The following is a 25,385-nucleotide window of genomic DNA, read 5'->3' as shown; positions in this document are numbered from 1 at the left end:
ATTCATACAGCTAATGATTAGTCTGTTTATGATAGTGGGTAGGTGTCCCACCTCCTTCCTTATACTATTTGTCCATATTGATTAGTAGCTTATTAATAGGTAGTGTACTAAAATGACCCTGATTAAGCCAACGTCGATTGAGGGCAAGTCCAACAACTAACATACTGACTAAAGGGGCCAAGATACACACACACACACACACACACACACACACACACACACACACACACACACACACACACACACACACACACACACACACACACACACACACACACACACACACACACACACACACACACACACACACACACACACACAGTCTTACTTATGTCAATTTTGGGGTATTTACATATAGACTTACATTCATTCCCTGGAGACTTACCCCAACTCTAACCATAACCACTACTTGCCTGAACCTATAATTTCACATGGTCAGCTGGCTACTGTGAGACTAACCTAACCCTAACCCTAAGCCTAAGCCTAACACTCACCTAAACCACTGACCCCAAAATCTGCTTATGGGGACACAACCTTTGTCTCCAATTGCACAAGCCGTCCCCAATCACCTGGTCTTACATAAGTCGGGTGTGCGTCCCCAATTTCGACTTAAGTAATCACACACACACACACACACACACACACACACACACACGCACACGCACACGCACACGCACACGCACACACACACACACACACACACACACACACACACACACACACACAGTATGCCATATTCTTACTGCTTTTTGCCGGTTTTGAGCCTCAGGCCGAAGCTACGTTGATTTATGATCGCTGTGAAATGCAGAAAAGATAAAACAAAGCAGTGATTAATGGAGGCAGAATTAACCTTGTCACTTGCTGCCCCGGTGAATCACCTCTGCCCAGTGTTTGATCATCACGTCACGTGCCTTACTAAAGAATTCAAGTCGCTTTGAATTTTGCTCTGTGTATTATAGGCGAAGAAGTCTTCCATCAAAATAAGCCTCCTTATCTGTGTTCCTGCCCAGTGGAAGGTGTTCAGTCAGTGGGAGATGTTTCCTCAGAATAACAAACAGTAACAGCCTCACACCTCACTGCTCAGCTGTGGTTAAATAGCTGTGATGACTGATGACTGATGAGACAATAAAACAGTGTCTTCTCTTCCTTCTCTGACACATTACTGTTTAATAACCCGCGCAGGGTGTGCTGCTGAGTGGCCCCTTTAGTGTGAAGCTGACGGGACTAAATGACTCGATGTCCCAAGCCAAGCCAACCATGCTGTTATAGTGTCAGAGGTGTGTTTGTTTAAACATCATATTATTGTAAAACGAGAGTTATATTGAAGGATGCTTGTTTTATGTGAACGTTGGGAATAAGGTCACATGATTCGGGGAAGAAGAAAAAACACGTTTATCTCCTCAAATGAGGCAGGGAGAGAGAGAATGGAGGGATGCTTGGTGTTATAGCGTTCATCACCGTCTCCTATAAAAAAGAATCGGATGTCCACCATCCTGTCCTGTAACGAACCTAATTAACACTAAAATTATTACTATTATTACAATGTATCAGAGAACACTCTGATACCACCACATAAACAAAGCAAAAAAGGTTCATTCACGCATACCTTGCAACGCATCCTGACTTCACGCAGAAAAATAAAGGTGCAAACTGGAACTGAAAATGGTTCTTCCAAGTGATGCCATCATAGAAGAATCCTTCATTCTAATTATTGGATGGTGTGGGCGTGAAACAACCAAACCCAAATATATTGTGCAAATACAAATGAACAAAAACACAATGCAAGTGTCTAATAAGCGAAGAAGTGCAGAGATGGAACCATTGTCAGCACCCCGGCTGCCATCTTGCAGGGTTGTAAACACCTTAAATAGAATATAGCCTGTTGACAAGAAATGTTCAGCACACACTCACAGTGAACCTGCATCAGGCAACACCTGAACACAACGTTATTATTGCATTTTCCCTCTGATTAACAGGGAAGCAAAGAGCATATTATTAGGATGAGAATGAGGATGTGACGAACGATTGATAGTGAAACAATCAATAGACAGATAAAAAAAAATCATTATTATAAGGTTAAAGTACATTTTGACGGTATTTTGAGTAAGTCATTTTAGTGGCCTTCTTTCATCCAAATGAATAAGCATATAAAGCCAAGCTCAGTTTACACGCCTGTCTTTTTGCAATCTCCACATTTGATAGAGGATAGTGGACAGTGGTGCATTGTGATGAGAAATAACAGGAGGTTGGTCTGCGCTGGTTTATGAGTGGTCTGGCTCAGACTTTTAAAGCCTTAATAAACCCTGCTTTTATAACGGACTATATTTATCAGCTCCACACAAAGCCGTCACTTTTATGGCCTGTTGTGACCTTCGAACCCTTTCACCATGAAAGCTTTCCTCTGCTTGCTCCGGACATGAAGTCTTGGGCACATACTGGAGCGTGTAACAAAAAAAAACCTGACTTGTATCATATGGATTCCTGTGTCTCCATGTAGCCTATGTTGTTAATGGTTCCTTGCCAGCTGTATCTATGTGGTTTGTGCCTCAGTCAGTCAGCTAGTTGGCATTCCTTTACCCAAGCATCCATTTTCTGCTGCCAATCTAACACAACTAGATTTCATCTGCTATTGTCAAATGGAACAATGCTATTGGTGTGTTATGTTCACAATGACTAGCCTACATGATCATATCAAGTAGATAGGCTATCACTGGACTTTGGTTTTTATCCAGTACACAAATCCAAATCTCACTTTTTCAGGAGTTTTGTAAATCAGTTTGGACTTGTTGCTGTATACTATAAGATGATATATACAGTAATAGGCCTGCACCTGCGCGTTTATAAACAGAATGAGCTGTGATTTCAGTGTGGGAGTCTCTTTCCGCCCCTCCCTCGCTTTAACTGGCGCACCGACTGTCACCTGGCAGTTGTTCATTAACACGTAGAGGACAGGTGGACCAGAGGTGGACGAGCTCGCACCCACCCAGCAGCAGTCACCAGTCCCAGGCTTTCTACACAGGAGCAGCTTGGATGAAGTCTGCTTTTGTTGGATTTGATCCACGTCTTCTTCCATCTACCGTGGTGGTTTGGCTCCAAGCTTATTTGCCCTATCCTACCACCTGTCTGGGCTTTGGGCAGTGAAGACAGAGACAGTGCTTCTGCTTTCTCACTCAAGAGTCTTGGGAAGGCCTCGCTGGATATGATCGGCTCTGGTGAACAACTGGTGAAAGCCTGGATTCAGCCTTCTGTCTATTTTATTTTTTTATTTTTTTAAACATTTGGGGGGAAACAAATATAAACTGTCACGATGTACAGCGCACACAGTTTGCCGTACCTAGGTGTCTTGATAGTGGTGGTGGTCGCTGACCACATGCTGGATAACTGTTTGAAATCCAAACCGAAATACCACATGAATGTCGTGATGCTGGAGGAAAGCGAGTGGAGTCCGTTCGTCCGGGACGCCGTGCGAGATGCCATTGAAATTGACAGGAAACGGAACATTGCAGAAGGTAGAGAGAGTGATATTTCTGTAAGGTCGCCTAAATTATGAACAGCCTCTCTGGATGAACGGTTTATAGGCCAGGTGAGACTGGAATGGATCTCTCAATTTAATCTATGTCAGTTAAGATAGGAGATCACATGGTGATGGGGCAAAATTGCAAAAAATCAGATATTGGTCTCATATTGGTTGTTGCAAGTTGCCTTACATTGTTTTTCCAATATCTTTTGTTGCTAGTGTTATTAGAGTTATTAGGCCTACTAGGGATCCATTAAAGTGTTATCTGATCAATAGCTTACTAATGTTGGGGATAGTTACCTGTTTTAGTGTCAAGCTAAGCTTTTGAGCCAAAGGAGGCAAGTTTACCATAACCGAGATACCCCTCAATAATAAGCATCCATTTATAGGCTATGTTCATCATTCACATGTTTGTATTTAATATATAGGGCACACAAGCTAATATGCAAATTCACACTGCCACTGTCAGTGGGACCCCTAAAGGGGGTCTCTGACCCCTATAAAGGGGTCTTGGAGACCCCTGGTCTCATTACACTTTACACGCCTCTTGACCCAACGGCGGTAATTGGCGAGTTGGGAGTGTGAATGCGTTGACTATTAGTGAACAACAATAAAGTCAATCTAATCTAATCGAATGTTAATAATGCAAAAAGATTAATGGGTTCATTTTTGGCATGTATTAATAACTCTTATCTTCTTTGCATTACTCAAGGTTTAAACTTCACGTTGACGGCTAACTTCAGCGGGTTCAACACCACGATATACAACCGGCAGGGTTGTGCCAGCAGCTCCTGTGAGGGAGTGGCCATCCTCAAGAAGCTGCATGTGAGTGTGTCGCCCGCTCGGGGATCGAACTGATGCTCTCTCACTTGCAAGACGGGGGGCGCTACAGGTCCACCAATCGCACCCCTACTCCTTTAGGCGCCAGCGATGTACTTCAACACGAGACAGTCAATAGACTATGACGTGTTGTGTAGGAGGAATAACGTTAATATTCACATATCTAGAAACGTGATATGCAACATATTTTGGTTCACAAATGTTCATATTTTACATTTGCGTGGATTCCACAAATGTACAATGCCGACATTTTATTCTGGGAACTGGGCTGTTTAAACACCAAAGGACCACAATGGAAACAAGCTCTAGGCTTTCTTGTGTTCTCCTTGGCGGTTTTTTATTCATGCGACCAGTAAGTCACTCTGTTTGTCGGTTGGTCGTTGGTCCACAAAACCTTGACCACCCTTTTGCGGGCACGGCTTTTTGCTCTAGGATGCTGAAATTTGACATGGAGGTCAAGTGTGTGTGTGTGTGTGTGTGTGTGTGTGTGTGTGTGTGTGTGTGTGTGTGTGTGTGCGTGTGCGTGTGCGTGTGCGTGTGCGTGTGCGTGTGCGTGCGCGCGCGCGTGCGTGCATGTGTGTGCGTGCATACTGTATGCATGTTTCTGTTCATGCCAATTGGCTAAAAGGGGGTAGTGGAGGGCGAGGGGTTCGAAATGCAGGATGGCTGAGGTGGAGGGCTGCAGTTTGGCATGCAGGTCAAGTGTGTGTGTGTGTGTGTGTGTGTGTGTGTGTGAGAGAAGCTGTGTGTGTGTGTGTGTGTGTGTGTGTGTGTGTGTGTGTGTGTGTGTGTGTGTGTGTGTGTGTGTAGGTGTGCGCGTGTGTGTGTGTGTGTGTGTGTGTGTGTGTGTGTGTGTAACATAACATAACATCATAGCATATAGCGTAGCATAGCATAACAAAACATGCGCTGTGTTCTGCAGGAGGAAGGAGAGCTGGGATGTGTCATGTTGGGGCCTTCCTGCACGTACGCCACCTTCCAGCTGGTGGAGTAAGTATGACTGCATCACTTCACGATACTCATCATCGGTCTAAATCAGCCCGTGTTCCTGGCTGCATTCTGACCTTCGACCCTTTTGCCATCCATCTCAGTGAGGAGGTTGGCCTGAAGCTGAGCATCCCCATCATCTCGGCCGGGAGCTTCGGTCTGTCATGCGACTTCAAGTCCAAACTGACCCGCATCCTGCCTCCGGCCCGCAAGGTCGTGGACTTCTTCCTCCACTTCATGAACCACACGGAACCATCATTTAAGGTGGCTTGGACGCGGGTTTATGTCTACAAGAAGGACAACAGCAGCACAACGGCCCCTGAGGACTGCTTCTGGTGAGGGAACATGGGGAGAAGTCACTCCCAAACCCAATCTCACTGTCGATGTTTTCCTTTTGACTGTGGTATTCAGTATGACATGTTTTCAAACGAAACTGCTCTACAGTCAAATGAACTCAAGCAAACCACAGCGAAATAAATCAGAGGAACATCTGGATAGGGATGTTCAGGACTGCAAGAAAAGAGAAAATCTTGTCCGGTTTGCACTGAAAGCAGTAACACTTATTACATCTTCTTGAAGTTCACTGCTGAGGTGATGAATCCAGGTAAAAGCCATCGATCCTTTATTGTTTTCCCTTATTAAATCGATACCATTCAGAAAGGAGGAGATGAAAAGAAGCAGATGAGTTACAAAAGGATGTGTAAGCTTGGATACAACTGAGATGCAGATATACTGTATATAGAGAGCATCACTCACATTCACTCTTGCACTCATTGCAGCTTGACCCCCTTGCTGTCCGTGCAGGTACATCAACGCCTTGGAAGCCGCCGGCAGACCCTTTGCCATGTCGACGCAGAGAGAGATGCTGCGCAGTGAGGTCGAGCTGGAGACGGCCATCAACTCTCCACACAGATACAGCAACAGTGTGTGTCTGGAAATTGAGTTACACTTTTCCACCCTGACCAAATTCCTGACATTTCATCATCAACATCAGTGACCAAGAAGCTCATACTCAGTGACCCCATTGACACCTGGCATTGAAATGTGTTTCGGGTGATCAGACTGCAATCAGACCATGAATGTACAGGTGTAAATGCACGCGACACATTGAGGACCGATTGTGATCCGATCGGCCAGACCTCCTCCGGAGGTGGTCAGGGACACATTGTGACCACATTGAACACAAGTGTAAATTCAAATGTGTTCTCAATCCACATACAACAGTCACCGCTGTTTTTCTGCTGCTCTGCGCTATGGATCTTGCCTGATCTTATCGCAATCTGATCTCAATGTGGACACTGGAGACACATATTAATACCAGGTGTAAATTAAATCAGGTTAAATTGGTCAAGCACTATCCGATGGCAATCTGATCACCCAAAACACATTTTAATGTCAGGTGTAAATGGGGTCAGTGTTGTTGTTAAAGACGGCATTGAAATTGTAAAATTGAAATAGAAATTATAGCCAGAAATTCCAGCACATGGCAAGGTAGATATAGCCTACTGTGGCCATTTTGTGCTCTGGGACAGTACAAATCTGACCTATTACTCATTATTGTCTTGCCAAAACACTATCTCCCTAAATACTAAGAAAGTATTTTGTATCCGTTGTCTTCAAACTGATTTCCTGTTCTTTCAGTTTTCATCCTGTGTGGGACACGCAATGACATTGTTTCAATAAAGAGGAAAAAGATTGACCCGGACATCATGTTTATTCTCATTGACATTTATAAGTAAGCCTGGTCCTGATTTCTCCTTCAGTTTTTCAAAGGTTTTGAATTCAATGATATTTTTAATAATTCACTCTCACCATGAATGGAATGCAGACAGTGTGTTGAATTGCGAGTGATCAAAACAATGCCTTTATCTTTCTCTAGCCCGGAGTATCACATCAACACCACATCCAGTGTGGCTATGGAGGATGTGCTGGTGGTCACTCTGCCGCAGAGGAACTACAGCTATGGAGGAGCCTACAACAACACAGTGAGCAACACCCAACCACACCTGTAGCGACCACGTCACGTTAACACTGTTATCAGTCTGGAGGCCAACAGCTGCAGCAGTTCCTCATGTCACCACTACCGCTCTGTCTGTCTGTCTGTCTGTCTGTCTGTCTGTCTGTCTGTCTGTCTGTCTGTCTCCACTGTGCAGATAAGTGACTATGTGGCGGGGTATCATGACGGGGCTTTGCTGTTCGGCCATGTGCTGAGGCAAAGGATGCTCAGTCAGCAGAAAAATCAAGAATCTACTGTTTTGCCCCACATTGAAAACCCGTTTGGGAACGCCTCGTTTGAAGGTATGAGATCAGTTACATTGTGTTGAGATCAGTCACATTGTGTTGAGATCAGTCACATTGTGTTGAGATCAGTCACATTGTGTTGAGATCAGTCACATTGTGTTGAGATCAGTTACATTGTGTTGAGATCAGTCACATTGTGTTGAGATCAGTCACATTGTGTTGAGATCAGTTACATTGTGTTGAGATCAGTCACATTGTGTTGAGATCAGTCACATTGTGTTGAGATCAGTTACATTGTGTTGAGATCAGTCACATTGTGTTGAGATCAGTCACATTGTGTTGAGATCAGTTACATGTGTTGATTGAATTGAAATGTTGGAACTTTATACTTACAAATGTAGCAGTAGCCAGGGGGTAGTGCTGTGCCATGAGTAAACCTCACTCACTCCACGAGACCTCAAAGAGATGCTCTAGCAACAGATGTTAGAGCCCATGCATGGGCTTTAGCCTCCTTGCTAGAGCGTCCGCCTCCCATGCCGAAGGTTCCAGGTTTGATTCCCGGTTGCGAGGAACTACACAATGCAGGTTACACAAATATAGTATGGAATAATTACCAGGATGTTGGCCTAAGATATTGGTAATTACTGTACAACAGTTCCGGTAAAACAGTTTGATTGGACAAGAGGCATTCCATGAATGCTGATAAAAGCACGGGATGCTTCACTGTGTATGTAGTCATTCCGCTTCACAGCTGTTCTAATTTGATTAGGCTGGGTTCACACTTAGTAGCAACATCGATATGCTACATTTGATCTTAATTATGAATGGTAGGCTGAAATTGTCTGTGCTAACCACATAGCAGACGTTAGCTAGCTTGCAGTCAGGAAACTGCAGGCAGCAAGTTTACCTGTTGCTTGCCAACACTTGGTATGACCGAATCATATACAGTACAACACTCCCTCTGGTGTGATATTGCTTAAATAATTCATAATTCATTATAATTGTAAGTTAACGCTTGATAAAACAATGAGAGATGGCAATATACTAGTTCATATACTTGGATTAATAGATGAATCAGCCTTTACTATTTTTCACACTTGGGAGAAGAGATGCTAAAATAGCTGATTCGACAGTTGACTTGTGTAAATACAAGTTTAATGACTCTTTCACACTATCCCTCAGAGCAAAGACATATGATGTCACACATGATTATAACCTCTTATGATTTATTTCATAATAAAGACTTACTACTTCCACTTTAAATGCAATTGAAATGTAATCTATGGTGTACTGAAAAGTTCTCCTTGTTTTCGTCTGCCTGTGTGTGTGTGTGTGTGTGTGTGTGTGTGTGTGTGTGTGCACGCGTGTGTGTGTGTGTGCGTGTGTGTGCGCGTGTGTGTGCGTGTGTGTGCGTGCGTCCATGCGTGTGTGTGTGTGCGTGCACACGCGTGTACGTGTGTGTGTGTGTGTGTTGGGTGCGGGGGTGGTTGGGGATTGGTGGCTGCATGCAGGTATAGCAGGATACTATGAGCTGGATGAGTTCGGGGACATCGACGTCAACTTCTCTGTGATTTACACCTCGAAGACCACTGGCCAGGTGAGACCACTATCCCTTCAGCCATTCAAATAGTCCAATTTTCCGCTTAACATGAACTCCTCTGCCTTCCTTTAACGACTGAGTATTAAAGCAATATTGCAGTTAGTTTTCACATTGAGATTATTCGGCACTTGACCCTTGACATGAAAACGAGAATATAATCTATACTCACCAAGATCACATGCAGCTGAGACAAGTTTGTATAGTTTTCCCATTTTTAACGTGACTTGACTTCCCATTCATTCATGTTTGTGATCATATTCAACAATTCAGCAGTGGTGGCCCAATTGGTTAGAGAAGCGAGCTTGTGACCGGAAGGTCGTCGGATCAATCCTTCATTACCACCACCGAGGTGCCCTTGAGCAAGGCCCCTAACCTCAACTGCTCCAGTGGAGCTGATCAGTGGCCAGCAGATCAGACTGTGGTTGTACTGGTCAGCTTCCAGGTATGAATGTGTGTGTGTGAATGTGAACAGGCTGCTCCTGAAAAAGAAAGCATTGCTCTCAGTGAGACTCCCCCTGTAGGCTATTAAAAAAAAAAAAAAAATGTTTTTAACAAAACAGTTCTGGGGCCTTCATTATTTTGCATTTCTATTCTTTAAAAATACAAGTAGATCCGGTCTCCCAAAACTATCCCTTCCTCCACTATGTTCTCTTCTATCAATAAAAATTCAATTCAGCTAAATTCTGTTCTATGTTGGAGCCACAGTCACTTGAACCTCACGCTAGCGGGATCTGTTGTTGGCTGTCTTCACCAACGTGTTAAATGTCAGTTTTCAGGCTATTTTCGTGGCCTCAAAAATCCAAACGCTTCAAACTCGTCCACCTGAATCTGATCTTGGTGAGTAGTTTATATCCTATTCTGGTTTTCATGGCGGCTGTCAAGTACCAAAATTACCCCATGTTAAAACTATGGTATATTGCATGGGCCTTTTTCACAGCAGCCATTTTGTGTCTAAACGGCATGGTAAACAGGTGCAACCAAAACATTAATGAGGGCCCCAGCACTGGAACACCTAAATGGATTGGAAGTGGGAAACCCTCATTAATGTTTTGGTTGCACCTGTGTCTACCCTGCCATTTAGACACAAAATGGCTGCTGTGAAAAAGTTCAATATTGCTTTAAGACGTCCCTTTTTGTCTCCCTCTCCAGTACAAAACCCTGTTTGTGTTCGACACGTCTCGGAATGAATTCACAGTGATGGACACAAGCCCTGACCTGCATTGGGGAGTGGGGCTACCAGAGGACCGGCCAGATAGGCCCAGCCCCAGAGGTAATACACACATAAGCACTGATATGTAGAGATAGTGCAGATGTAGATAGTGGCTGCTAGAGGTTTATGTTGCACTTGCCTGCAACCTAAAGACTGTTTCGCCATACAGTCAACAAGGGTGTCGTATTGTCATATAGAAATATAGCATTGTTTTATGGAGCTTATGCCAGCCAGGCAACACTGTGGATTCATACCTGTCAATGCCCTTGTGTGTGTGTTTGTGTGTGTCAAGACTCGAATCCACAGAATGCCATCATGATAGTTCTGAGTATCAGTGTGGTCGTGGTGACAGCCATCGCTCTCATCTTCTACAGGTAAACACACAGGCAGACACCTCTTTTCTAATTCTACTACAGCGGCATTTTAACATCAATAAATCATTAGCACAATAATTTTTAAACATACAAGAAGCAAGAAGGTTATCACATAAAGTCCACCTGCACTACTGTATGTGTGTGTATGTTTTATTTGTGTGTGTGTGTGTGTGTGTGTGTGTGTGTGTGTGTGTGTGTGTGTGTGTGTGTGTGTGTGTGGTGTGTGTGTGTGTGTGTGTGTGTGTGTGTGTGTGTGTGTGTGTGTGTGTGTGTGTGTGTGTGTGTGTGCGTGCGCGTGCGCGCGTGCCTGCATGTGTCTCATGACAGACAGAACAGAAAGGAACGTCTCATCCAGAAGAAGTGGTCCCACATTGACCCGGACCTGATTGGCCCGCTGGACGAGAAGGAGGTCTCTCTGAAGGTAAACACACTCCACACACTTGTCTATATGCATCTTAGATGATCAGTACAGGTTCTCACTGTGGGCTCATGAATAAGCAGTCAGACAAGACGAGGCGAGACGAGATCGCGTGAAGTTAGATGAGATGATAGATTAGATGAGATGATAGATTAGATGAGATGATAGATTAGATGAGATGATAGGAGATGAGAACATGAAGCGATATGAGATCACATGAAATGAGACAAGATAAAATATGAGAACATGAAGATGAGACGAGAAACATGAATTGCCAAAAAATGAGACTAGATGAGAGATTAAAATGAGATAAGATGACATGAGTTGATGTGATCTGACCCATGTCAGGCGAGATCAGATGAGACAAACCAAGATCAGATCAAATCAGGGGAATTGCATTTGCAATGATTGCATTTGAGTGCAATCATTTTCTCAGCAACTTAGTACTTGTTGTGATAATGAAGCAAGGAAATGCTGTATTGGGCTATCACTCATTATTAGGGGTCCAAGCACGAAGTGCGTGGATCCCTATTGTATCTGTTCCGATTATTTTTTTTTTTTTTCTTCTTCTCCGGTAAAACTGTATGTACAGCAGAAACTGTAATGCTCAGCATAGCCAGACTGGGCACATAGATTGTAAATGTGCCTCACTACTCAAAAACAAAAAATTACCCATATCGGCCAGATGGTGGCGCTATAACAGACCATTTCCCGTTATGGTCCATATCTTCTGAACCGTGAGGCGTAGAATCAAAATTCCACTTCGGCTGTATTCCCTGGATCAATACGCATCTATCCATATAGGCCACGCCCATTTGCGTGTGCCTAGATTTTCCGCCATTTTGAATTTTATCAAAAACCTACTTTTGCTATCTCCTCCCAGGCCATTTGCCTGAATGAGCCTAAACTTTTTCTGTGGCATCTCTGGACTTACCTGACTCAAAGTTATTAAAGGATTTTGGATACCTGAAACCGTCTTGAAATGATAAATGTTTAAACTTTTGTGTATTTACTTTTGTTCTTTTCCTGCCCTAAAAGTGTGTGGATCTCAGAAACCATACACCCCCCATCACCCAAACTTTCCACACAGGTTCACGACATCACCCACTACTCAGAGTAAAAAAATTACACCAATCCACCAGATGGTGGCGCTATAACAGCCAATTTCACGTTTGTCGGTCCATAACTTCTGAACTGCGAGCTGTAGAATCAAAATTCCACATCTACTGGTTTCCCTGGAGCATCATGTATCTAACCCACTAGGCCACGCCCATTTCTGCGTGGTAGATTTTCCGCCATTTTGAATTTGATCAAAAACCTACTTTTGCGAGCTCCTCCTAGACCGTTTGGCCAAATCACACAAAACTTTTTCTGGGCCATCTATGGACTACCCCGACCTAAGGTTAGTAAAGGATTTTGGATACGTGAAACCGTTTTGAAATGCTAAATCTCGAAACTTTTAATGAAACACACGCCAACACTAAATTGCCCACAACTCATTAACCGGTCAATTACAACTACTGCTGCTACTACTGCTACCACTCCCACTACTACCAACACTACTACTACTACTATTACTACTTCTGCTACTATTACTACTACTACTACTACTACTACTACTACTGGAAGTTGGAATGTAGCATTTTGGGTGGGGTTAATGTGTTTTGGGGTTCTGCATCTGCTGTAACATAATACACAGTTGGTTTAGATGTCACACAGTAATGCCCGATCCACAAAGACTTGACACCCACGTTTGAATAAAAACAAGTTTATGCCATAATAAGGTTACATCCGTGCCTCGTCATTGCTGTGGAAGGATGGTGTAGGGGTAAAGTAGCAGACCCCAAAGCTGGAGGTCCTGGGTTCAAACCACGGCCAGGTAACTGTTTTATTTTTTGAAAATGTAGAATAAAGGTTAATCTGGATATAATTATGTATAACGCTGCTGAATACACACTGTGTACATAGCAGAATAACTGAATATGCCTATTCATGGTAATGTCATATTTCGACGTCATCTTGACATTCCTGTGTAGATGTCTAAATGATCCTCAAATCGGCTGTGATTTGGCCTAGTCCTGGACGTCACTGAAAGATGATATCAGAACATCATCATGATGTAATCGTGTTTGCTGGGAGCCTTCTTTCAGATGAGAGAGGAAAAACATTCCAATACATTATTGTGTCTTCACATGTGAAAGGTCCAAAAAGAGAATTCAATCTGAATTATCCTTGTCACTCATGTGCTCATTGTAACAGCACAACCCACACCAATTAGTTCAAACACCTCCATTCAGGGCATACTTTTAATGTAAAGTGGTGCATTATGTGTGTAATACAAAAATGTCCTTAATGGTAAATGGACTGCATGACAAGCTGCCATGCAGGGTGCTGGCTATAGTCACCAAAAGCAATTTCAGGGATAAACCCCATCAACCTTCTGTAGTGGACGCCACTACGCCCTATGGTTTGATGTGTGTGTGGGAAAGACACAATGACAACTGAAAATTCTGATTTCAGAACACAAAAGCTCCATCATGAGACAAGAACTAACCTCTCCTGTTGCAAAACACGTTCTTGAACACAGCCACGCAATCTCCAGCTAACATTTCCAAGATATTGAAAAAGTTCATGAAACACCGCAAAATAAGGAGGCAGCATGTGGGGTTTTAATTAATGTCACTGACTTAACTGTCTGAAGTTGAAAGTTTTTCATCCCACATGGGGTTTGAACTTTGAGCGGCAATGGTCTTTAGTTAGCATAAGTCATGTGCTTTACCAAGTGAGCTATCCAGACTGTTGTATTTAACTTTGTAGACCATATTATATGTATCTGCAGAGCCAGAGAAGTACTTGTCGTATTGACAGTATGTTCTACCCAAATACCACTTTCTGTCCAGATACTTAAAGGGATATTGTACACAAAAACTGCTTTCTATCCAAGTACTACTTCAAGTTTCAAGACATCACCCACTACTCAGAGGAAAAAATTACACCAATCTACCAGATGGTGGCGCTATAACAGCCAACCACCACTACTACTACTGCTGCTGCTGCTACTACTACTACTACTATTGGCTACTAGTGGCAGCTGTGGCTCAGGAGGTAGAGTGGGTTGTCCACTAATTAGAAGGTTGGTGGTTCGTTCCCCGGCTCCTCCAGTCCGCACGTCGAAGTGTCCTTGGGCAAGACACTGAACCCCAAATTGCTCCCGATGGCTGTGCCAGCACCCTGCGTGGCAGCTGGCTGCCTTCGGTGTGTGAATGGGTGAATGTAGGCACATTGTAAAGCGCTTTGGATAAAAGCGCTATATAAATGCAGTCCATTTACCATTTACTATTCTTAGTACTTCTGCTGCTACTACTGCTACCACTCCCTCTACTACCAACACTATTACTACTACTGCTACTACTACTGCTTGGAAACCGTCAGGTCACCGGATCTCAACCAAACTTTGTTTACTTGTGCATATTAGTCTGAATAAATGTGCACTATCTGACATATACCCCCCAAGTCACCGGAAGCTTGGACCCCGCATCGCCGCTTGCGGCTATATTTATCATTATTACTGTGTGTGTGTGTGTGTGTGTGTGTGTGTGTGTGTGTGTGTGTATTTGTGTGTGCGCAGATTGATGAGGATAAGAGGAAGGACAGCACCTATCACATTCATCGGGGCCGCTATGACAAAAAGGTATCACAGAGAGTTACAACTTCCCAAAACAACATCTGGATTTCAGAACAATGAAATAAAATACAATAAATGGTTTATGGTTCTTGATGTTTGTCTGATTGATGCATCCTCTCTCCGTGTCCTTCAGCCTGTGATCTTGAAAGAGCTGAAACACGCAGACGGAAACTTCAGCGAGAATCAGAAGATTGAGCTCAACACTGTAAGACCCCCTCACTCTGAGCTCATGCATTAGAAGAAGTACATTAATAAATACATTAATATTTGGTGCCAATGATGGCGGTTTATATGGTCTCTCAGCAGACAAATGCCAAGAACGCTGTGGAGAGCTGGTTTGAGACCAGCACATGACCTTTGTCATGAATCATCCTTTCTATCTCTCATCTTTATTGCTGCTTTCCTGTTTGCTATCTACAGCAGATATACCATCAACAAGACTAGGTCAAACCTAGCATATGACTGGACCGTGTGTGTTTATACTAACACTAAGTCCATTGAATAGACTAGAGGATTGTTGAGCCTCTTCACGGCGTTGTTTCCAAACTGGCCAGTCCTCTGGCTCTATGAAGTTAAACTGCGTTCCTGTTGCATTCCTGTCCGCTAACGATCTGTAGCTAACGGCTAGCAGCTAGCGCATGCTCCAACTGTCGCAAACCACGTGCCACGGCTGACCAATGGTGTAACTTCATCAGTCACTCGCCCAGCGACATTCACGACTGCCCTGCTGCTGCGGTCCTGCCAAAAATATCCCAAAAGCGTAGACTATAGTCTTGAAATGTACAAGTTTCGTGTGGTGAATCACATTTGGCAGGTCTGTAAACAAAGCCTGTCTGGTGAGCTCACTTAATCCCACTTTCTCTTCCTGGTTAGTTGGCACAAGCCAACTTCATTGCGAGCGTAACAGACGATGCTCAGCCCTTAACCACAGTTTGCTTATCGTAACTTTTTAACGGATTTTCCTATTTAAGAGTCATTTGTGGCTTTCTTAACACAACAACAACAAGTAACCGCTTATCTTCCTGCCAATAAATGAGATTAAGGGCTTTGCCTTACAACTCTGTCGTAAAAGTAGTTGAGCACGAATAAACGAGTGAGAAAAGTCATCTGGAGAGGTTTCCATTCTAGTCTTCCATTTTCAGCGCATCCATGTCTATGGTTTACAATTATACACATTTGTCAGATGTTATTGTGTTGAAGAGTATCAAGTTATATACTTTAATATTTCATTTAACATTTCACTCTTTGTCTAACCTCCCTGTCACTCACTCACTCCCCTCCCACTCCTTTCCTCCACATTTCAGCTCCTGCGTATCGATTACTACAACCTGACCAAGTTCTACGGCACGGTGAAGTTTGAATATGGCGTGTTCGGGGTGTTTGAGCTCTGTGAGAGGGGCTCTCTCAGGGTAAGTTCCCTTTGCACTACATATGAGCTCCTGTTACTCTTCTATCAATATATCAGCACCAACATCACTTAACACCATCGACATTTTTAAACACAAGCCCAACAACTACCTGTTTAGCCTTTTTATAGGAATTCTTATTTTCCTGTTGTTTTTTATCTTAACACTTTTTTATCTGTTGTCTTTCTCCGTGTATTGTTAATTTAAATTTTATTCTAGTGCATTTTATTGTTTCTGATGTACTTTAATATGAAGCAAATTCCACTGCATTTGATGGTACAAAATGATTGATTCATACAAAATGATTGATTGATAGAAAATGTTTGATTGTGAATATGCCTCATGCCTGCTCATATGACGTTACACACCTGAGTGGACATGTGGCTGAAGGTTTGGGGAGGGGCACAACATGAGTTTTTACAACCAGTTTTCCGCCCGCTTACAGGGACTTTATTGCTCATCTGATAAGCCGCTGACACACAGGACACTGCTTACACATATAGCAAAGACTATTCTGGACGCTAGTTCTACATGCATGAATGCACGTGCTCACAGTGAAATCATAATATATATAAAAAAATATGTCTTTCTCTTGTTTTATTTACAGCACGTTCTTAATGATAGGATATCCTACCCTGATGAAACGTTCATGGACATGGAGTTCAAGATATCAGTCATGTATGATATAGCAAAGGTATTTATAGGTCCTTGGGTTTGTTATGTTTTCTTTTTTTTTAGGATGTAACTTTTTATATATATACTGTATATATATATATATATATATATATATATATATATATATATATATATATATATTCAGGCTATTGTAACTGTATTAGGAGTGCTAATCAATTATAGTTTGTCTTCAACCTCATTTTGAGGAAGAAGGCAATAAACATGAGTCCAAGTGTCAGTCGACAATTTACCATTGTGTTCAGTGCTATTCTTTGTCCTGTATCTGCTAAAGGGCATGTCGTACCTCCACTCCAGTAACATTGAGGCCCATGGCCGCCTCAAGTCCACCCACTGTGTGGTCGACAACCGCATGGTGGTCAAGATCACTGACTTTGGCTGCCACACCATCCTCCAACCAGGCAGAGGTGAGTTTCATTTCATCTAAGAGGTTGATTATTGACTAAAGAAATACTAAAAATATCTCAAACTAAATGATCTAAAACAAACGTGTGCACCAAGGAGTGTGTGTGCAACTGTGCTTCAACTGTGTTCAATGTTATGTCAATCATGTAATAGAGTGTCATCAAGTCATACATACACTATTTTGCAATCAAACCCTAAAGGTACTAATTTCTCATAGCCATATGTGTTCCCTCTCCTCCTCTCTCCTCCCCTCTCCTCTCCTCCTCTCTCCTCCCCTCCCCTCTCTCCTCTCACCTCTCCTCCCCTCTCCTCTCCTTTAATATCCTTTCTTCCTCTCCTCTCCTGTCCTATCCTCTCTCCTCCCCTCTCCTCTCCTCCTCACTCCTCTAATCCCCTTTCCTCCTTTCCTGTCCTATCCTCACGCCTCTTCTCCCCTCTCTTCTCCCCTCTCCTCTCCTCTCCTCTCAGATGTGTGGACGGCCCCGGAGCATCTCCGTAAGGATGGTGTGTCTCAGAAAGGCGATGTGTACAGCTTTGCCATCATCGCCCATGAGATTGTCATGAGGCGTGCCCCGTTCTATACACAGACCTGCTCCGACCGCAGAGGTACACCAACATCATGAGGCAATGCAAGTGAATGAGAATGATTGTGTAATTAGTCAGTTTATTTTATATACTGTTACTGTAGTACGACGCGTTTTTAGTTGCCTGGGAACAGCAACCTGTGCAAAAGCTTAAAGCTAGAATTTCTACAAAAAAAAAGTGGCGACAAATTGTTGCAACAGCGCCTCCTATTAGTCACTATATGTAAATACAATCATCCCAAACTGACAGTTGCTTTTAAAACCTGCTCTTTAGAGAAGATATATAGAGTGCAGTATCCCAGCGGGCTGAGCGTCTTCAGACCTGACCTCAACTTAAACGGTGTGTCAGAGAGTGAGGCAGAGGTAAGAGCCAAAACACACTTGCTTGGTTTCATCAAATTTGGATAAAATTAAGGAAAACAATTTGACTCCTCTCTCTCTTTTTCTCTCTCTCCCCGCCTCTCCCTCTCTCCATGTGTGTATGTTTATGCACATTATGCATACAGTTGTACATGCTGATAAAGAACTGCTGGGATGAAGACCCAGAGCGGAGGCCAGACTTTAAGAAGATAGAAGGAACCCTGGGTAAGATATTCAGGTACGTCAACACCACACGTCCATCGACCAGGTTCATCTCTATCATTGTCAATGATACTCTGATATACCAGTGTTATATGGCTCTTTAGCCTCCTTCTAAATAACTCAGCAATGGCATCAGATAATTCAAAGCACTAAGTATCAATCCATCATTTTTTTTGCATTTTGCCCGTTTCCTGTAACTTAGCAACCTGCACAACCAGGCCACTGAGACATACATGGACAATCTGATCCGTCGTCTGCAGATGTACTCCAGAAACCTGGAGCATCTGGTGGAGGAGAGAACGTCTTTGTACAAAGCTGAGAGGGACAGGGCCGATCGCCTCAACTTCATGCTGCTGCCTGGGTAGGTTTTTACATCGACCCATACACATCTGAGGGAGATGGAGCCACATACATCTTTAAGCACAAGGTCAAAATTCCAATGCATTTTATATAGCTGGAAATTTTATTGAATTCAATTTAATTTATATCGTGACAAATCACAACAAAAGTTATGTCGTGACACTTTTGATAGCGCAGGTCAAGACCAGGCTCTTTATTTTAAATTTAGACCCAACAATTGGAACAATTCCCACACATGAGCAGCACTTGGCAACGGCGGCAAGGAAAAACTCGAGCCATCTGCCTTCATCAGTTGGGTTGAGAGAGAGGTGGGGGAGGGAGGGAGAGACTGTACAGTAGCAACAGTATTAACAATAATAATAACAAATTTAGTCAAACTAAAAATATGACTGTAATAATAATAGTAATAATGCACAGTAACAGCAGTACTAAGAACAACTATAGTAATATTTATTATTATTAATTATAATAATAATAATAATAATAATAATAATAATAATAATAATAATAATAATAATAATAATAGTAATAATAATAATCATCATCATCATTTATTACTAATAAGAATGGTCCATCCTCCGTCCACGTCCACAGCCCCTGTGGGATGCCAAGTCAGTAACATGCATTAATGGGGCATGAATCTGTACAAATGTCATGTAAGAAGAAAAAAAATACCCCCTGGCACAGCTGGCAGTCTAAGCCTATAGCAGCATAATTATGGGCTGGTCCAGGCAGTCAAAGTCTATAGCAGCATGAGCTGGTCCAGGCAGTCTAAGCCTATAGCAGCATAACAAACTATGGGCTGGTCCAGGCAGTCTAAGCCTATAGCAGCATAACTATGGGCTGGTCCAGGCAGTCTAAGCCTATAGCAGCATAACTAACTATGGGCTGGTCCAGACAGTCTAAGCCTATAGCAGCATAACTGGGCTGGTCCAGGCAGTCTAAGCTTATATCAGCATAACTATGGGCTGGTCCAGGCAGTCTAAGCCTATATCAGCATAACTATGGGCTGGTCCAGACAGTCTAAGCTTATATCAGCATAACTATGGGCTGGTCCAGGCAGTCTAAGCTTATATCAGCATAACTATGGGCTGGTCCAGGCAGTCTAAGCCTATATCAGCATAACTATGGGCTGGTCCAGGCAGTCTAAGCGTATAGCAGCATAACTATGGGCTGGTCCAGGCAGTCTAAGCCTATAGCAGCATAACTAACTATGGGCTGGTCCAGACAGTCTAAGCCTATAGCAGCATAACTATGGGCTGGTCCAGGCAGTCTAAGCCTATAGCAGCATAACTAACTATGGGCTGGTCCAGACAGTCTAAGCCTATAGCAGTATAACTGGGCTGGTCCAGGCAGTCTAAGCTTATATCAGCATAACTATGGGCTGGTCCAGGCAGTCTAAGCCTATATCAGCATAACTATGGGCTGGTCCAGGCAGTCTAAGCCTATAGCAGCATAACTATGGGCTGGTACCAGGCAGTCTAAGCGTATAGCAGCATAACTATGGGCTGGTCCAGACAGTCTAAGCCTATAGCAGCATAACTATGGGCTGGTCCAGACAGTCTAAGCCTATAGCAGCATAACTATGGGCTGGTCCAGGCAGTCTAAGCCTATAGCAGCATAACTATGGGCTGGTCCAGACAGTCTAAGCCTATAGCAGCATAACTATGGGCTGGTCCAGGCAGTGGCGCTGGGAGAATCCTATCTCATAGTATGCACGTCTCCTCCACGCCCACCCCTTGATCTTGCTCACCATAGGCCTTTAAAGTGGAACTGACAGCTACATGTAATTCATGTTATCAGAAGCTACATGTAATTCATGTTATCAGAAGCTACATGTAATTCATGTTATCAGAAGGCATCAGTGAAGAAATCCCCCTCCCCTCCCCTCCCACCTTTCCAGGCCAGTGGTGCGTTCACTGAAGGAGACGGGCAGCGTGCAGCCGGAGCTGTTTGAGGAGGTGACGGTGTATTTCAGCGACATCGTGGGCTTTACCACCCTCTGCCACTACAGCACGCCCATGGAGGTGGTCGACATGCTCAACGACATCTACAAGAACTTCGACAGCATCCTGGACCACCATGACGTCTACAAGGTACTCAGTGTGACAGACAGGAGGCAAGCTTATGTTTATTTTTTTTATTTATGTAACGGTTTCTCAATAACTTACACTTTACGGCAGTGGTATTCAAAGTGGGGTCCAGGGAACATCAGGGGTCTTTTTGGGGGTTCCAAGGGCTCTGCAGCAAATTGATAAATTCTTACAGCATTATTTCAAGTTAACACAATTAGAGAATGTAGAGTGACTATTTTGACCATAGTTTCATTCTCTTCCTACAGGACAGTTAGTCATGGAATTCTGGATAAAATATAGCTAAAAAAGGAGACAAAATCTCATGGGGGTCTGTGGCTCTAATGTGGAATAAATTAGGGGTATTTGTCTTGACATGGAAAAAGTACAGCATAGAAATGGCATTGAACGAAAAAAAGCATTATAACAATTTAGTTAAAACTATACATACTAAGCTTAGGTCCCTCATGCCTGAACCGTACCGGTCAAAGGGGCAGCACCCTGGCCAAGGGAGATTGATGTTGTTGTGTGTAGTTTGTCCATTTTAATTATAAACTCTTGATTCATTCCTATAGGATGGGACAGATTTGAAAGAGATTTTGACTGGATGGGAGAAAGTCCTCAAAAATTGAAAGTACTGTAGTTGAAACCTGGGCTAAAATTAAAAGCTAAAATTAAAAAGCATCCTTGCTTTTGGTATAAAACCCAAAAGCATGTTATTCTACATCCATATAATCATCTTAACGACATTATTTCTCCTCTTTTTTTAATGTCTCTCAGGTTGAGACAATAGGAGATGCGTACATGGTTGCATCAGGTTTGCCCAAGCCGAACGGAAACAAGCATGCAGTGGACATCTCCCACATGGCCCTGGACATTCTGGCATTTGTCGGGACATTCCAGCTGCAGCACCTGCCAGGCATCCCTCTGTGGATCCGTATCGGGGTGCACTCAGGTAACGAAGATCCAGCGTCTGCACCTCGTACTAGCTTTTCATGTGTTCACGTGTGTCAGTGTGTCAGTATACACTACAAATGCGTGTTTGTTTTGTAGGGCCGTGTGCAGCAGGGGTGGTGGGGAACAAGATGCCTCGCTACTGTCTTTTTGGAGACACAGTCAACACCGCCTCGCGCATGGAGTCCACAGGCCTGCGTACGAGCCAACACAACACAAACTCATATGTCCTCACAGTAACGCACGTTTAAACTGAGAGTCTGATCAACCTTTCCCACGTCGTCTCTCCAGCACTGAGAATCCATGTGAGCCAGTCCACCATCAACATCCTGCAGAGGACAGACTGCAAGTTCAAGTATGAGAAGAGAGGAGAGACCTACCTGAAGGTACGCAGGGGTTGGGTTTAGGAGAAGAAAGGAGATACCTACCTGAAGCTACGCAGGGTTTGGAAGAGAGGAGAGACGTACCTGAAGGTACGCAGGGTTTGGAAGAGAAGAGAGACTTACCTGAAGGTACGCAGGTTTTGAGTTTATGAGAAAAGAGGAGAGACTTACCTGAAGGTACGCAGGGTTTGGCTTTAGGAGAAGAGAGGAGAGACTTACCTGAAGGTACGCAGGGTTTGAGTTTATGAGAAGAGAGGAGAGACTTACCTGAAGGTACGCAGGGTTTGGCTTTAGGAGAAGAGAGGAGAGACTTACCTGAAGGTACGCAGGGTTTGAGTTTATGAGAAGAGAGGAGAGACTTACCTGAAGGTACGCAGGGTTTGACTTTAGGAGAAGAGAGGAGAGACCTACCTGAAGGTACGCAGGTTTTGAGTTTATGAGAAAAGAGGAGAGACTTACCTGAAGGTACGCAGGGTTTGACTTTAGGAGAAGAGAGGAGATACCTACCTGAAGGTACGCAGGGTTTGGCTTTAGGAGAAGAGAGGAGAGACTTACCTGAAGGTACGCAGGGTTTGGCTTTAGGAGAAGAGAGGAGAGACTTACCTGAAGGTACGCAGGGTTTGGCTTTAGGAGAAGAGAGGAGAGACCTACCTGAATGTACGCAGGGTTTGGCTTTAGGAGAAGAGAGGAGAGACCTACCTGAAGGTACGCAGGGTTTGGCTTTAGGAGAAGAGAGGAGAGACTTACCTGAAGGTACGCAGGGTTTGGCTTTAGGAGAAGAGAGGAGAGACTTACCTGAAGGTACGCAGGGTTTGGCTTTAGGAGAAGAGAGGAGAGACTTACGTGAAGGTACGCAGGGTTTGACTTTAGGAGAAGAGAGGAGAGACTTACCTGAAGGTACGCAGGGTTTGGCTTTAGGAGAAGAGAGGAGAGACTTACCTGAAGGTACGCAGGGTTTGGCTTTAGGAGAAGAGAGGAGAGACTTACCTGAAGGTATGCAGGGTTTGGCTTTAGGAGAAGAGAGGAGAGACTTACCTGAAGGTACGCAGGGTTTGGCTTTAGGAGAAGAGAGGAGATACCTACCTGAAGGTACGCAGGGTTTGGCTTTAGGAGAAGAGAGGAGAGACTTACCTGAAGGTACGCAGGGTTTGGCTTTAGGAGAAGAGAGGAGAGACTTACCTGAAGGTACGCAGGGTTTGGCCTTAGGAGAAGAGAGGAGAGACCTACCTGAATGTACGCAGGGTTTGGGTTTAGGAGAAGAGAGGAGAGACCTACCTGAAGGTACGCAGGGTTTGGCTTTAGGAGCAGAGAGGAGATACCTCCCTGAAGGTATGCAGGGTTTGGGTTTATGTGAAAGTGGAATTGGTTATTCATGTACAGTCTACATACAGTAACACAAGTGTAGATCCTGAGTAATACTTTGATACTGTGTGTGTGTGTGTGTGTGTGTGTGTGTGTGTGTGTGTGTGTGTGTGTGTGCGTGTGCGTGTGTGTGTGTGTGCGTGTGTGTGCGTGCGTGCGTGCGTGTGTTTGTGTGTGTGTGTGTGTGTCCGTGTGTACCTGGTCCACAGGGTAAAGGCAATGAGATGACGTACTGGTTAACAGGTGTGACGGGGGCAGAATACAACTTACCAACACCACCGACGGCGTGAGTACAACACAATCCTGGAAAGTAACAGAAGTCAAGTACTGTACTTTAAGTACAATTTTTGAAGTACTTGCACTTGAGTATTTTCATTTTGTGAGACTTTGTACTTTTCCTCCACTACATCTGACAGCTGGACTTATTGGTTATTTTGTAGAATGAGGTTTTTACATGCAAAGCATACAATAATAAGGTCAAGCACAAACACAAAAGCAAAAATGTGCAATAATAGTAATAAATCCCGGCCCCTCTCCGTTAGGGAGAACTTCCAGCGGCTGAAGGAGGACCTGGCGGAGATGATCGTGTCCTGCCTGGAGAAGCGGGCGAATGGGTGCGAGAGCTTCAGCAAGAGGAAGACCCTGTCCACCAGGGTCCGCCGCAGGGAGACCAACAGCAGCCTGCAGGGCTCCGACGGCCAGCCGGACTACTTTCACCTGGCTGTGACTGACAGCCCCAGCACCTACCTGTGATCATGCACCACATCACTGTGGTAGTATAGCAGGGTTCCCACAGGTCCTTGAAAGTTTGTGAATTTGAGAAAAGAAATCAAGGCCTTGAAGGTTTTTGAAAATAGACATGGGTCATTGAAAGTATTTGAATGTATATGTTTTGTAAAAGAATAGAAATTTAAGTTCTTTTGTTATTTCTTTTTTACTTAAAATGCGTAACAGCACAGTTGAGAATTGTTCACACATTCAAGCCTCTCTCTCTTTTTAATTGTCTGTGAGCTTCTGTAAAACCTGCTAGTTCTCGGCCTGAAAAGTGAGACTTCTGCCATGACAGTTCTCTGTTTGCACCCTTAACTCTACTCGTTTCTCACTTCTCATCACCAACTTCCCCATTTCCACTTGTACGTATTTCCCCACAAGAGACCTGAAGATCCATCAACCACCTAAAAGGAACTGATGTTTCTCACCAGAGAAGTGTCCCGGCCAGCATCAGTGTAGGAATTTAGCCAGGGGCAAGGGCAAAAATGCCCCCAAGAAATCTCAGAATGGCCCTAAAAAACATGATCCAGGGGCCCCCCAAGATTTACATTTTCTTTTCATTCAATGCATTTAACTTCCGTTTCCATCTCTAACACACACTCAGCAGCACCTACAATCTGGTTGCCAGCAGAATTCAAAGAACAACACACTCACACAAACAGGTGAGGGGTTCCCAACCTTTTTTGGCTTGTGACCCCACTTCGACGCTCTAAAAATCGAGGGGTTTGCCCTGTACGAGTTGAACATGGGTGCAATATGGTGGCCCTATATAGAAAGGAGTTCTTGCTCTTTGATTCTGTGGAGCTCACACCTGATGTGTTTACTGTTGATGTTTGAGATAAGTGAAAAATGTCTGCTATCAAACTCCATCGTAACTGTGCTGGAAAGATCTCACGCATCGTCATCATCTTTGTTTGACCAGTTATCGATTGGAATAAGAA

At 43.8% G+C, this 25,385-nt stretch overlaps 1 protein-coding gene across 1 annotated transcript; it reads left to right on the top strand.

The window, feature by feature from the left end:
• Positions 1-3,370: 3,370 nt before the first annotated feature.
• On the top strand, positions 3,371-24,426 carry gucy2ca (guanylate cyclase 2Ca; the record flags this gene model as incomplete). The annotated part of the gene is made up of 27 exons (XM_083650058.1): positions 3,371-3,509; positions 4,230-4,342; positions 5,280-5,347; positions 5,449-5,679; positions 6,149-6,267; positions 6,986-7,079; positions 7,224-7,329; positions 7,498-7,642; positions 9,097-9,182; positions 10,335-10,455; positions 10,688-10,769; positions 11,097-11,190; positions 14,816-14,878; positions 15,006-15,077; positions 16,177-16,281; positions 16,886-16,972; positions 17,246-17,378; positions 17,845-17,982; positions 18,235-18,323; positions 18,467-18,558; positions 18,745-18,903; positions 20,806-20,998; positions 21,755-21,929; positions 22,028-22,126; positions 22,220-22,314; positions 23,883-23,959; positions 24,216-24,426. 27 exons carry the CDS (start codon positions 3,371-3,373, stop codon positions 24,424-24,426), a joined length of 3,186 nt encoding a protein of 1,061 aa, XP_083506184.1.
• Positions 24,427-25,385: the final 959 nt, after the last annotated feature.

Source organism: Poromitra crassiceps (assembly GCF_964638095.1).
Source record: "Poromitra crassiceps genome assembly, chromosome: 13".
NCBI classification, from domain to species: domain Eukaryota; kingdom Metazoa; phylum Chordata; class Actinopteri; order Beryciformes; family Melamphaidae; genus Poromitra; species Poromitra crassiceps.
Note: the sequence above shows the minus strand (reverse complement) of the source record. Positions and strands in the feature narration are given on the sequence as shown.